This window comes from Chelonoidis abingdonii, chromosome 22 (assembly GCF_003597395.2).
Source record: "Chelonoidis abingdonii isolate Lonesome George chromosome 22, CheloAbing_2.0, whole genome shotgun sequence".
In the NCBI taxonomy this organism is placed as follows: domain Eukaryota; kingdom Metazoa; phylum Chordata; order Testudines; family Testudinidae; genus Chelonoidis; species Chelonoidis abingdonii.
This window is the reverse complement of record NC_133790.1, coordinates 20378700-20393287: the sequence shown is the minus strand read 5'-3', so window position 1 is coordinate 20393287 and position 14588 is coordinate 20378700. Positions and strand designations below refer to the sequence as shown.

General features: G+C 44.2%; 2 protein-coding genes across 4 annotated transcripts in view; both read right to left on the bottom strand.

Annotated features, from left to right (window-relative positions):
* LOC116837110 (glutathione S-transferase theta-1-like) overlaps positions 1-3526 on the bottom strand; it is a 28033-nt gene extending 24507 nt beyond the window's left edge. For both annotated transcript variants that reach the window (XM_032801287.2, XM_032801289.2), the window contains exon 1: positions 3468-3526. The gene's annotated coding sequence lies outside the window, so the exon portion shown is untranslated. The remainder of the gene's footprint in view (positions 1-3467) is intronic.
* On the bottom strand, positions 2996-14588 carry LOC116837111 (glutathione S-transferase theta-1-like). Of its 2 annotated transcripts, XM_032801291.2 has the most exons (5): positions 14090-14579; positions 7383-7470; positions 6476-6626; positions 4748-4924; positions 2996-3688 (listed from the first exon to the last, which is right to left on the bottom strand). In XM_032801291.2, exons 1-5 carry the CDS (start codon positions 14313-14315, stop codon positions 3488-3490), a joined length of 843 nt encoding a protein of 280 aa, XP_032657182.1. In that variant the 5' UTR covers positions 14316-14579; the 3' UTR covers positions 2996-3487. The 2 variants fall into 2 exon arrangements, 1 of the variants encoding a protein (XP_032657182.1); XR_004376614.2 differs by lacking the exons at positions 4748-4924; positions 6476-6626; positions 7383-7470 and having other exon boundaries at positions 3600-3688; positions 14090-14588.

Below are 14588 nucleotides of genomic sequence, written 5' to 3'. Positions count from 1 at the left end.
AGGTGCCTTGATTAACCTGGAGCAACTGCCATTTGGTTACCAGGGTACTAGGGATTTGTTTAGCCTGGGGCTAACATACCTGTAGCCATCTGGCCTTGCCCCATCACAATAGTTATTGTTTTTAATTTGTTTGCTTGTGAGAGTTTGAATTATTTGTGAGTTAAAGTGTGGTAGCCACTGCTTTAGGGCAGTTAATCCTTTGTCTCACTGGAGGCACTACCAAGAAGCTTTTTTCTTTAGCACAACAGGAGGAGGAGTTGGCCATCTAGCAGCAGCACAGTGAAATGAGACGAGGTGACAGAAATTTTGGAACTGTCCGAAAACTGTGAGGTAGGAAAATAAGAATAGCAATACTGGGTCAGAGCAATGATCAGTCTAACCTAGTATCCTGTCTTCTAACAGTGACTGGTGCCAGATGGTTCAGAGGGAATAAACAGAACAGGGCAATTTATCAAGTGATCCATCTCCTGTCATTCAGTCCCATCTTCTGGCAATCAGGGGTTTAGGGACAACCAAAGCATGGAGCTGTGTCTCTGACCATTTTGGCTAATAGCACTTGCTGGACCTATCCACCATAAACTTCTCTAATTCTTTTTTTGAACATAGTTATCTTTTTGGCTTTCACAGTATACCCTGGCAATGAGTTCCATAGGTTGACTGTGCCTTGTGTGAAGAAGTACTTCTTTACATTTATTTTAAACCTGCTGCTTATTAATTTCATTGGGTGACCCTTGGTTCTTGTGTTATGTGAAAGGATAAATAACATTTCCTTATTTACTGTCTTCACACCATTCATGATTTTATGGACCTCTATCATATCTCCCCCAGTCCTCTCTTTTCTAAGCTGAACAGCTCAAATCTTTTTAATCTCTCCTCATATGGAAGCTGTTCCATACCTCTAATAATTTTTGTTGCCCTTCTCTGTACTTTTTCCAATTCTAATATATATATATATTTTTCATATGGGGCGACCAGAACTGCGCACAGTATTCAAGGTGTGGGCATACCATGGATTTACACAGTGGCATTATGACATTTTCTGTTTTATTATTTATTCCTTTCCTAATGGTTCTTAATATTCTGTTAGCTTTTTTGACTGCCACTTCACATTGAGCAGATGTTTTCAAAGGACCATCGACAATGACTCCAAGATCTCTTTCTTGAGCGGTAACAGCTAATTTAGACCCCATAATTTTGTATAGGTAGTTGGGATTTTTGTTTTCCAATGTGCATTACTTTGTATTAATCAACATTGAATTTTATCTGCCATTTTGTGGCCCATTCACCCAGTTTTGTGAGATCTCTTTGTAACTCATCACTGTCAGCTTTAGTCTTAACTATCTTGAGTAATTTTGTATCATCTGCAAATTGCCACCTCAACGGTTCTCCAGGTCATTTATGAGTATGTTGAACAGCACTGATCCCAGTACAGATCCTTGGGGAACCCTGCTACTTACCTCTCTCCACTATGAAAATTGGCCATTTATTCCTATCCTTTGTTTCCTATCTTTTAACCAGTTACTGATCTATGAGAGGACTTCCCCTCTTATCCCATGACTACCTACTTTACTTAAGAGCCTTTGGTGATGGACCTTGTCAAAGTCTTTCTGAAAATCCAAATACACTATATCCATGTTTGTTGACCTCCTCATTGACTTGTATTTATAATGTATCCTTGGCATAGGGTTGACAACCCTCCTGGATTGGCCAGAGTCTCCTGGAATTGGGCTTGATTTCCCGCTACTGAAGCCAATCAGGGAGATTTTAGGTCGCTAAAAGTCCAGTCAGTGGTGCAGCGAGGCTAAGGCACGCTCTTTATGTGCGCTGGCTCTGTGTGGCTCCTGGAAGCAGCCAGCATGTCCCTCTGGTTCCTAGGTGCAGGAGCAGCCCAGGGTCTCTGCGCACTGCCCTTGCCCTGAGTGCTGACTCCACAGCTTCCATTGGCCAGGAACTGCAGCCAATGAGAGCTGTGGGTGTGGTTCCTATAGGCAGGGGCTTCACGCATAGCCACCTGGCTGCCCCTGAGCCTAAGAGCCAGGTTAGTGTCCTAATCACTGGAGCCACCCGAGGTACGCACTGCCTGGCCGGAACCTGCATCCCAACCCCCTGTCTCAGACCTGAGCCTCCTGCACCCAAACTCCCTCCCAGAGCCCGCACACCTCACCCCTTCCCGCACTCCAACCCCTGTCCAGGCTCAGCCTGGAGCCCTCTTCTACATTACAAACCCCTTGGCCCATCCCTATCCTAGAGCCTGCACGCCCTCCTGCACCCCAACTCCATACCCCCAAGTGGAGTGAGCAGGGGATGGGGCCTCAGAGAAAGGGCAGGAGCGGGAGAGGGGATGAGTGTTTGGGTTTGTGCGATGAGACAGTTGCCAACCCTACCTTGGCAGGAATTTATAAAGCTGCTATGGAGAGCTTAGCCCATACCTTTAATTCAGCATTATTCTCACTATGTTGGAGCTTCAGAAGAAGCTCATTTCTAGAGATCCATATACCCCCATGCCCATCTCCTGGGACAATTACCACTGCTTGGTGATGTCACGGAGTGGAGATCTGCAAAGTCATTTTGGGGGCATGAAGAAAGCTTGCTCACTAAAACCTGTACTTCTCTGAATATATTACCTCTGCAGATCCACAGTCACCAACCCTTTTCCCCAGTTCTCTGAGGTTTAAGATTCCCTGCAAGGAAAAAAGAACTGAGGGAGTCCAGAATGGACACAAGCATGTGCCTTGAGCCAGATTGTTCTCTGCTCTGGAATGGAGCTGCAGCTTGTATGATTCCTGGAGTGTGGATATGATTATATTTTGTAGCATTTCAGTTACTGGGAAGTATCCTTCTGCACACCCCAAAGTCAGAGCAGGTGAGCCAATGAAAAGTAAAGTCATCCATAATCAAATCTACCTCAGTCCCTGGCATCCCCTTAAGTTTACTGCAGTTGCTGAAGGCTTATATTTCACACTTAGATCCTCTGAAAGAGTCACGAGAATCTCAATGAAAGGAAATCACAGGATTTGCTGCCTTTTTATTTATCACACATATGATTGTTACATAGCAGTATGAAAAAGCTTTAGGGCTCTGAGCACAAGGTTGAATTAGAGTTGGAAACAATCTCCATAGTTTTTGCTTATTTTGATACACCAGGTTGCTAGGATTCCTGCTCTGCATTTTCTAGGAGGAATAGGGATTGCTGTTAAACTATTCTATCTGCAAGAGTCTTCTGAGCAATTTGGTCTGGAGTCACTTCAAGGCAGTAAACAATGAACCCACCCCTTTTACAGCACCATTTTTTGGAATTACAGCTACATTTTAAGACTCTTCCTCAGTTTCTGTAGCTGAACAGAGAGAGATGGGCCGTGGAAGTGTTTCTTTTCCCATATGATGTGGAGTTCTTCCCTCACAGCTAAGAGCAGCCACTCATAGAGCTAGGAGACCAGAACATGCAAAAGAAATAAATGTACTGTTACCATTTTTTTAAATAAATATTTCAGGCCACCATCTTCAGCAGCCTAGGTTTCATTTGCTCTTTTAGTTGTGGCTCAATCAGCATGCTGTTCAAATCTTGGAAATTCAGGATCACTTTATGTGCTTCCTGGAAAAGCTCCTTCCCCACAGTTTTCTTCACTCGATTGTGCCACTCCACCAGCTTGGGCATGTTCTCAAAGATGTTATAACCAATTGCTATGAGCTGCAGAGAGAGACATATATAGTTGTGAAACACTTGGGTGAAACTTTGGTAAGGGAATTCACCACTTACACAGCAGAATCCATTCTTGGCAAGTGCAAGAGTACTGACTGGGATTTACCTGTGATTGCCACAGGTAAGAAAAGAATTCAGTAAGGGACCTGCTAAAAGCTGGAGGATGACACTCTCAGCCTTTTCTGTCACCTGCAATAAGAAGTACCTGAACAGGATCTCTGTGTCCATCTCCCAGGGTAATGACAGCTGTTTTATGATCAAAGAGGACTGAAACTATGTTCCTCCACAGTGCTAGAAGTCTAGTAGTCTTGGCTGGATTTTCAGGCACTGTGATGCACCTGATCACCATGTGCATTCGGGCATATTGAAAATGTAATAAACGTATCAGATGACAGAGTAACATGCATCTTTTCCAAGATTAACAAATTCAGACACCAGTGTTTTTCCCACCTTCGACCTGCAGATGGTATGACAGCCTGTCCACATCACAGTGAGTAACTCCAGAGACAGTCAGCACTGCTACTTGTGTCAGCCAGAGGAGGGGAATGGGAGGATGTCACTGCCGGCCTGGAGGTGAGCTTCTGACCTATCCTAAGTGCGATCTATTTAATATTTAGAAATGACCCACCCAGAAATCTGAGCTGCTGGAGAAGTTTCTGGCTGGTGTTTTGTAGGCAACGTACAGGGAAGCCATTGCCTTGTGGAGCAAATAGTCACATGGGATCCCTCTCCCTCTGTCTCCATTAGGAGAATATTACCTTTTAGATCTTGCATTAGGAGAATAAAGAAGCTGCAACTATGGATGAAATCCTGAGGGGGTGGGTCAGGTAAATGGGAAGAGAAACAGCAGTAAGAACCTCATTCAGTCTGTGCTCAGCATGTACCTGCTTCACTAGGTGTCTGACCTCCTTGAGTGTGCTTTGCTCCCCAGCTCTATCCTGTGCTGATGGTGTACAGAGCACACCCATTTGGAAGTGGTACAGCATGTTGTCCAGTGGCCACGCAGTTCAGACAGTGCTGCTTTCCTCATCCTGGCCCAGCCCTTACCTGCATGAGGTCCGTAAATGCCACCAGGTCTGCCAGAGAAATCATGTTGCCTACAAGGAAGGGTTTGTCTTGCAGGAACTTCTCCTCTAACTGCTTCAGGGGAATGGCCAGGTCCTCTAAAGCTTCCTGTAGCTTCTCTTCAGGAGCTGTCTGGTCCATGTATAAAGGAAACACCACCTGTGTGGGGAAGAGGGTATAGACTTAGCCTTCATACATCTACACACACTTGATCCTGTTTAGTAACTGTAAAAAAGCTAAGCGCAGTGATCCTCATGCTGCAGTCAGTGCCACAGTAACCAACAACAGTGATGCTGTTTGTGTGGATAATACACAGACGGGAAGTCTAGACTCATACAGGGATCAAGTCCCTCATCTTAAATTAGAAGATGATCACTTGTCCTCCAAAATGTTTACAGTTAGGGCAGTAATGCCCACAGGAGAAAGCGGAATAAAACTTCTCAATAATTCACAGCCTTAGGGGGCTGATAGCATATGATTTCTGCCCAAGATGGTGGAAATCTCTCAAGATCTGCTTATTTGCAGGTATTGGAACTGGCAGGGCTGCAGGGGAGGAGAAGGGGATCTACAGTGAAAGAATAGGATAGGAAGGCTGGTCCAGTGATTAGGACACTAACCTGGGCAGTTCAGGAGGCCTAGGTTCAGTGCCCTACTCTGACACAGACTTCCTGTATCACTTGCGCAAGTCTCTCTGTGCCTCAGTTCCACATCTGTAAAATGGGGTTAACAGCACTGCTCTACTTCATAGAGGGTTGGGAGGATGAATACATGAAATACATGCTCAGATACTATAGTAATGAGGGCTGTCACAGTTTCAGGGTAACTGCACCTGTGTTCCTCCCACCGTTGTCCCTCAAGGGCACCACTTAAGGTTTCTGGCTCTCACCATCGCCTCTCTTGCTCAGAAACCTGCGTCTCATTGCCTCTGGACCAGGGTTTAAAGGCTGCACAGCTGTCTGTCTTATGCTCTGATTTCCTCAGCAAACCAATCTACCTAAAAGCCAGTGCCTGTGCTTTGCTTTCTCTCTGAGGGCTATGACTAACGTATTGCCAGCAGTTACAAGTTATCATATAGCTCCTTCTAAGCAAGCACATTTATTCTTAAGGTAAAATCATTACAATGAAAACATATACAAAACAAAAGTTCCTATGCATGTGCTCAAAACTTACCAGAAGTCTCCAATCAATCAGTCACTTAGTAAGCCATAGTCCTTCCAACCCCTTTGCAAAGGTTGAGGCCCTTGGACAGAAGGTCCTGTCCATATTCTGGATCAAAATGAAGGCCCTGAGTCAGTTTAACCTCAGCTTTTTTATGCCAAAAGCCCTTCTTTATGTCTGGAAAATCCAGTGTGGACCAGTAGATGTGCACTTCCCCAGGGGTAGTGCGTCTCTGGAGGTGTTTACAACCTCAGTGATTCATCTTTTTCACACATCCCTCGCCCCGCCACTGTTTCTGATTCCTAGAGGAGCTGTTGTAACCCTTCCCTCTGGAATTGCATACAATCCCTGGCCACAGTAGCACATAAACTTACTCCAATATGTTCCCCAAAAGATAGTGGATGTGGTTGCAATATCTGTCACAGGGGCCATAGAAAGTACCTAAGATAGATAGCACTAGGTTCTGGAGCACATTTCTCCACCATGGGAAATTCAGCAGCTGCTGACTCACAGAACACATGAGGTCCAGCTCTGGATATTTAAATCTCTTACCTTGAGCCAGAATATCTTGAAAACACTTGGCCGGATGGCAGAATGTTGCCAGGACAGGTATTCATCTACCCGGGCTCGTTTCTTCATATCCAGGGGGTACCAGTGGTCAGGGGTTTTATACTTCTGACTCAGGTAGGCAAGAATTGCAGGGCTGTCCAAGTATAAAAAGAAGATCGGCAGGTCAGTTAAGATGAAAGAAAGTTTTCATCTGCATCCCTTTCCACTTCATTTCTTTGTGTTACTTGCATTGTAAAGCATAGGAATGGAGAGTGGTAAAGGGGGACAGCCAGGAAAAAGGGAAAATTATTGAAGATAAAAAAATTGAAGTGAGGAAACAGGAGGACAGAATAAAGAATTTGAGAGTTGTGAGTTTGTTATTCCCTTCCAGTGAGCTATATTTGCTGCAAAAACCTGAGCTACATTTATTAATGTAATTCTGCTGGGATGATGGGAGACAAGAAAAATTGGCATTCTGGAGACAGAAACTTAGGGAAGAAGGGTGACAGGAAGCAGGAAAAGTGATCTTGAATTGAGGAACAAGTGGAGCACCAAGGTCCATATATTACAAGAAATCCACCTATGGCATCGCATCCCTAATGGTTCCGCTTGTGGGAAAAAACAGATAACTTTATTCTAAAGACTGCATCACTCCCCAAACAGACAGACAGGCCTTGATGAGATTCCAAGCTGGGTCCCCATGGAACATTCAGCCAGTTTGCCAGTGGCACTGAGAAAAGCAATCTCAAAACAGCAGAGAACTCTTATCATCCACTTTTCCTTGCCTGCCTCAGGACCAAAACCATCATCCTACAATGGATTGCAGCAGACAGATGTGCAGCCTCAGAAATGTTCAAATGATGCATAAAGGGACAAGAAAGAGAAGAGTGTACTTCTGTTGTATTCTTACCTCTCTGCTAAAGTGAAACCTCCATCCTTCAGTGCTGGCACTTTCCTCAGGATGTTCACCTTGCCAAATCCAACACTATGCTGTTGCCCTGGAAACAGTGAGAAAAAGTGAGAAAAAACTCACTAGTTATGAGACTGGTAGCTGGGCCAATGGAAGCTAAAGTGAAAGGAGTACCCAGCTCAGACTGAGAATGTCCTCCATTTTATTATGCTTATAGGAACCTTTGTGATATACAACTAGCGTTTTCCCCATATCATGTATTTGTTTGAAAAAAGGGACTATATCAGAGAGAGACAAAAGACCTTTCCCAGATCTGACAGTCACCTGGAGCTGGGGATTTGCTGTTGCAAGAGGATTCAACCATTGATCTCTGTCACTGGGAATGGCAGTTGTGCAACTTACTGAAATGTTACTCACAAATTCCACTATGCAGTAGAAAGCGAGTGTGCCAAGGTCTTAGATGCAGGAAAAGAAGAGGAAGATTTGAATAAAGACAACTGAACATCTTAAATATATTTTCATATTTGTGAAGGAAATAGGCATGGCCTAAGAAGCACATTTGTGCACAGAGCATTATAAGAATCAGATGTTCACTAACCCCCCACTCTCCCTCACAGGGAAAGCCAAAGCTAGACCATTTTCTTGCAGCTCATGAAGGAGACCAATACCAGCTAGGACGGAATAAAGAAAGGAGCTTGAAGACTGTGGGTCAATAGAGATCAGTGCAATGGATGAATATCAACTGCAGATAGCCCAGCTACGAGAGCAAAATCTCTGCTCCAGTTTGCTAGGCTCTGAACAGCAGAGGACACTGGGCTCTCACATGAAAAGAAGATGCTGTCAACAGAAGCTGCTCCCCCAGGAGAGGAGTGCCTGAGGAAGTTTCCAGAGCTCTGACTAAGGCCATGGCTACAGTGGTGCTTTACAGCGTTGCAACTTTCGTGCTCAGGGGTGTGAAAAAAACACCCCCCTGAGCGCTGCAAGATACAGCGCTGTAAAGCCTCAGTGTAATCAGTGCTGCAGCGCTGCAAACACCCCCCTGAGCGCTGCAAGCTACACTTGTAGAGGATGTGGAGTACGCGCAGTGCTGGGAGAGCTCTCTCCCAGCGCTGGCGCTGCGACCACACTCAGACTTCAAAGCGCTGCTGCGGCAATGCTGCCGTGGCAGTGCTTTGAAGTTTCAAGTGTAGCCATAGCCTAAGAAGAGAAAGACATGCATGTCAGTGACACAGCAGTCAGCTTGTTACTGCATAAACAGTCACAGAAAATGATTAGTCTACAAACAAAGGTTCCCCACCTCTGGAACAGCAGAGAGGTTGGAGGTCAGAGTGGATGACCATTAACCTAGTTATGGAGAGGGAAGCTTACACAGCATTTCCCTGGATTAGCCCTGGCTTGAGAGCACTGATATTAGTGCATCCCTTTCAGGAGAACTTGTGAAATAGCTTATTCTTCCCTTTCTCATAGGAGAGTTTAAATTCCACAATCACACTGTTCCAACTGACTGATGTTAACAGAGTTTGTTATCTAATCAGGTCTTTGGCTTCTTTGAAAACAGGAATTGCACAGAAAAGCATAAAAGTGGGGTTTGCTCTTTACTACTGAATGATCTAGAAAATATGTTTCAAGAGTTTGATTTTGGTTTTAAGTGTTCCACCCTTTCTCCCTACCCTTACTTTATATTACACTAGAAATCTTGGATTCTCACTTTTCTGGCTTTGCTGCAGTACCTTGACAAGAACCTGGGGACCCAAATAGGGATGACACATGAAATGGTAACCTGAGCTGTAACATCTACCTGCCCTTTGGATGCTGATTAGGTGGTAGCCTGAGTGGGGGAGGGAAAACTGGTTGCATAAGTTGCAGCCTCATGTGACATTAGTGGCCAGACCTGCCACAGATCTTGCTAAGTCCTCCTAGAGCTAGAGAGAGAATGAGAGTCTGGTAAGATTTAAAATAAGCAGAAAAAACACACCCCTTCTGTCTGTAGGGAAGATTAAGTTTCTGGGGCTGTCTTTGTGCATCATAAAGAACCAGTAAAGGTCACAATCCTTTCTGTTCCTCTTGTTTTGCAGTTTATCTTTAACAGAACTGAAACATGCCCCATTTAAATTATTGGCATGGAGAGTCAGTGTTCTGAGATCCTGGATGGCCACCTGTGTACAAACAGCCCACCTGCTTTTTAGTTTATATTTCTACTTAGTGGACATTAAGGTCTCTGTTTCACATCCAGCTCAGGTGAGTAATGGCTAATAGTTGTTGTCATTGGATAGCTGTTCATTGACCAAGATTCCTTAGTGATCTTATTGTAGTGGAGAATTCCTCACATTACAATAATCACCACTATCATTGGCACCTTCCTTGGCAGTCTCTGTGGGAGGCCAAGAGCTGAATGGGCCATGGCAACTGAAATTCCCTATAATCCCTGGAAACGACCTTGTTAGCACAGAGGCAGAGTGGTGAGGTCTGCGCTGTTTCTGCTGTCCCTGTTCTGAGCAGAGGGGATTGCTTTTGGGGCTCTCAGTCTGGCACCTTTCACCAGCTTTTAATATTCCCTAAGTTAAATAAAATTCAGGTGAATTCCAAAAAAAAAGAAAAAAAAAAAACAGGGCAGAAGGCAAAGTACAAAGAGGAGGCTCGTTATCTCCAATATTTACAGTATGGAAATGTTGAAGCAAATTCATTCCTAGGAGCTCTTGTCTGACAAAGTTTGTTGGGCAGAACTGCTGAATCATAAGCCTTTCCCCACTGATTGGTTGACAGCCCCATTAGTCACCTGGGGAGGATTCATTTGGGGCTCTGAGTAACAATGCCTCAGAGGAGAAGCTGCAGAGAAATGAGACTTTGGTCAAAGCAACACACTCCCACTCCGTTACCAAGGTGTAGAAGACCAAACTCAAAAGCTTGATCAAAAATAAATCCACGCCTCTTTTCTACGTAGAGTAACCTCCTATGCAGCAGCATTAACCACCACACTTGTGAGATAAGCTTCCCTATTTGAAACATGAATAATGCTCAAGAAGGAGTGTGAAGATTCAGGCATGTTTCAGACCAGTTCAGCCCTGGTGGAAGCAGGCAGAACTCCCATGGGAGTCAATGAGGATTACATCTATTTATGTTAGGCCTGCATATAGCTGGCCATGTTTTTTATTAACTCTCCCATGGACATACCAAGCCTGCCTATTTTCAGGGCTGACTGACAGACTTTCCATTCATATAAAGCATTTTAGTGGCTTGAAATTACAGAAAAAGAATACAGCAAAATTGATTATGCAAAAGGCTCAGGAGACAGCAGTAGCCTTTGGATGACTGTGGGAAGCTGATTCACAAAGCTTTGACAGCTTCTAATGCTGAGTGCAGACCTCAAAGCTGGCCAGCATAGAAAACCAGCCAGCTTCCCAAAGGCTGTTTCCCACCGTGTTGACCAGCAGCATGTGAGCTCCAGGACTTCTGTGCATGGTACTAGTCAAACTTCAGCACCGAATGGTTTATGCCTCAATCAGCCATGAAGAATTCACCATCTAGATCTGTATGTGCAGGTCAGATGTCAGATATAATATGTGTTTATTGAAGACATATATGTAGCCTTCAGATACTCTTCTGTTCATCTGAGGTTCAGATTATCATGGTCTCTATGTATGGTTTTATACTCACTTCCCCATCAACATTGGTATCAGTACCTAGTTTATCCACTGACTTTAGAAAGCTCCATGGATGTGCTAAAAACGTTCCCCAGACATGTTGTTGCTTATCCCCAGGGTCAAGATTCTAGCCCTAAGGAGACAACATTCTGCCTAGTGGGAAGAAGAGCTAAAAACACAACCTACATTCTTTGGTCTAGCAGATACCTTGGAATGTGATAAGTAAAATGCAGGTAGATGTTTACCAAATGCAGAATCTGTGATCGCAGATTGAAAATGAAAACTGGGAGACCCCCTGGTACCACAATGGGGAGCCATTGTGTAATGAGCGAAAACAAAGATAGATTATACACATTTTCTGCATCACTATCCAGAACATAATGAAGGGCTGAAAAGATACTTCTGTGATGTTGCAGTCTATATGGTTTTATAAAAATATGCTAATGGATGCATATAATGTAACTACAATATGCTTCATGTAAAAGGTCTCTTGTAAGGTATCATTACAAAGCTTATAATCTACTTTGTGTGTTCATCCTATTTCTATAAACGTATCACTCTTGTATCTGAAACTAGAAATATACAATATAACTCTGAGGGTTTATTGTAATTATGCAAAGTGTTGGCCGTTACTGGTGGTTTGGAATCTTGATGACTCCCATTAACCAGGACAATTGTCTGCAGCTGGATGTGTTTTACCTGTAAGTCTTCCTGTATACATGTGTGCTGGCAAGTGGGCAATGAAGTCTTGCATTGACATGTGATCATATCACCTAAACTGAAATCCATCTTTAACCTGGTGTCTTTCCACTGAGAAGAAGCGGGTGGGAACCCAGAGAGGGACAAAGGATTTCCGCCTTATGCAAAAGATATATAAAGGGGTAGAACAGAACAAAGCATGAGGAGCCATCATGAAAAATCCCCTAGCTACAACCTGAGCTGGAACAAGAACTGTACCGGGGAAAAAATTGTGCCCAGGCCTGGAAGGTGTCCAGTCTGAGGAAAAAACTTACTGAAGCATCTCTGAGGGTGAGATTATCTGTATTCAGTTTGATTAGACATAGATTCGCACGTTTTATTTTATTTTGCTTGATGACTTACTTTGTTCTGTCTGTTACTACTTGGAACCACTTAAATCCTTCTGTCTGTATTTAATAAAATCACTTTTTACTTATTAATTGACCCAGAGTATGTATTAATACCTGGGGGAGCGAACAGCCATGCATCTCTCTCTATCAGTGTTATAGAGGGCAAACAATTTATGAGTTTACTCTGCATAAGCTTTATACAGGGTAAAAGGATTTATTTGGGTTTACACCCCGTTGGAAGTTGGGCATCTGAGTGTTAAAGACAGGAACATTTCTGTGAGCTGTTTTCAGTGAAGCCTGCAACTTTGGGGCAAGTAATTCAGACTAGGGGTCTTTGGTGGAGCAGGCGGGTGTGTCTGGCTCAGCAAGACAGGGTGCTGGGGTCTCGAGCTGGCAGGAAAAGCAGGAGCAGAGATAGTCTTGGCACATTGGGTGGCAGCTCCCTAGGGGAGTTCTGTGATCCAACCCATCACAACTTCCTCAAGGCAATCAGAGTAGGCAGAGATTTCCCCTAACCAGTGAGGAAGAAAAACAGCAAGAAAAAAAAAACCCACACAATATATCACAACCACCACTGAGTCAGAAAAAGACAGCAATACAAGATGAATACCATGTATCAAACCCATCACCCACCTGTTCCTGGCCACAGGGAGGTGATGCATTTATACTGGGCAGCATTCATATGGCTTGTCAGATGTTGAAAGGGAATTGGAAAGTACACGGGGCTGGGAAGGGGGAAGCAGAGCAAAAAGAAGCAGAGACAGGGAGCAGAGCACAGAGCCACAGCATGGGGTTCAAGACCCTTAAAGCCGCAAAGTGGATAGGAGGGAAGCTCCAGCGGCGTACTGGGTTGACATCTGCAATGTCACTCCAGAGCAGTAGTCAGAACCGTCTATGACACTCCCAGCTAAATTCCACCTGGCATTTTGCTCCCCAAAACTGAATCTTCCTCCCAGATTCCCTCACTCCAGAAAAGGTTTCCAGGGTTTGAGTTTAGCTTTGCTTATCTCCTTCTTGAAGGTCCTTTACTCACAAAGGCTGAAAACAGGAAGGGAAGGGATGCTTCCTAAGCTGAGGTCTGTTGTGGGTATCTGGTCTCAGTGCTTGCTGGGGAAGGAAGAAAGGTTAGCCAACACAACCCCAAGGGAGCGCATATTAGAGAACTTATTCCTTCATCCTCTCACTTCCCTGGGCCTTCTCGCATGAACAGAGAGCAACAATACCCGAAGTCCAAAAGTGCAAACAATTTTATGTTTATTTGGGTGAACTTCCAGCAAGCTTAAATCCAAGTTCCTTTTTCCTTATTTTTGAACCCCAACTTACTTCCTGTTTGCCCCTAATTTATATAGTAATATTCTCAGCTATACCTTAACCAATCATTTTACTGAAATCTGTCTAACCAATCCTAACATATTGTAACATAATTCTCTCCCCAATTATATCCCACTACCCTAATTAACTTACACCTAGCAAAATTAATTATACAGCCAACAGAAACAATTAGAGAACCAGATAGTTTAACAATAGAAAATTGGGGGCCATAAAGATAAAACATACAGAAATGAGGGTTTCACAACCACAACTATTAAAAAGTAATTTCTTGCCAGACAGGATGCTATCAAACTAAGTTTTCTTTAACCATCTTTCTCTGGCGGGGATCTGCATTATCAGAACAGGATTGTAATCCTAACAGCCCAATAGCACCTTATTTCAATGTGACTAGTCTGAAATGTAAGAATGTGACCATATGCTTCCCAGCTTATGGCTGCCTCTGCTGCTTAGCCAAAGGCCTGAGTTTAACAACAGGGCCTCAGACTGTCACAGTAAAAAAAGGCCCTTACACAGATTCTTTCTTTTATACCTCTATAACTAGCTAAATGATAAACAGATACCTAAATTCTTAAAAGTATAGGCCTTTACAGGCAGGCCTGCATCTCTATATCCTAACACAGCAAAGGGGTTCAGCTCCTTCCCTCACCTTTGAGTACCTCCATTTGTTTGAATGTGAAGGGGATGTTGTTCTTCTTGACAAAGATGTAGACGGATCGGCAGGGTGGTGAGAGCAAGTCCAGGTAGAGCTCTATCCCCATCCTACCTGCTGGGCAGAGGGAACAGCAGGGAGAGAGGTGCTGTGTAGAGGCTGAGACTACCTGTCCTTGGCTGTAGCTGCAGAGAGGGCAGACTGAAGAGAAACTTCTTTCCATCTCTTAGTTATTGTGTATCATTAGAGCTCCTCCCCTGCTGTTCCTCCAGAGGAAAGAGACAGGGACCAGGCCAAGGTGGCATCTCTCCCTGCCCCACCAGAATGTGAACAGTGTACCTTGGCAGCCACCTGTAATGTAGATATTTACATTGAAAAATTTTATCTGCAGGGGCATATTCCAAGGAGTGTAGCACTCCCACCCCAGAAACCTCTCCCCTCCCATTTGTATGACCTGGCTCCAAGACCAGATGCCCATCTGTAAAACACAAGCACA

What these genes read in the sequence shown, in the direction of transcription:
- LOC116837111 (XM_032801291.2), bottom strand. Translation starts at nt 14,315, where the DNA reads ATGGAAAGAAGTTTCTCTTCAGTCTGCCCTCTCTGCAGCTACAGCCAA. An exon ending in ACAAATGGAGGTACTCAAAG is followed by an intron (nt 7,471 to 14,089) that starts GTGAGGGAAGGA and finishes CACTGTTTCCAG; the next exon opens with GGCAACAGCATAGTGTTGGA. An exon ending in TCAAGATATTCTGGCTCAAG is followed by an intron (nt 4,925 to 6,475) that starts GTAAGAGATTTA and finishes TTCCCCACACAG; the next exon opens with GTGGTGTTTCCTTTATACAT.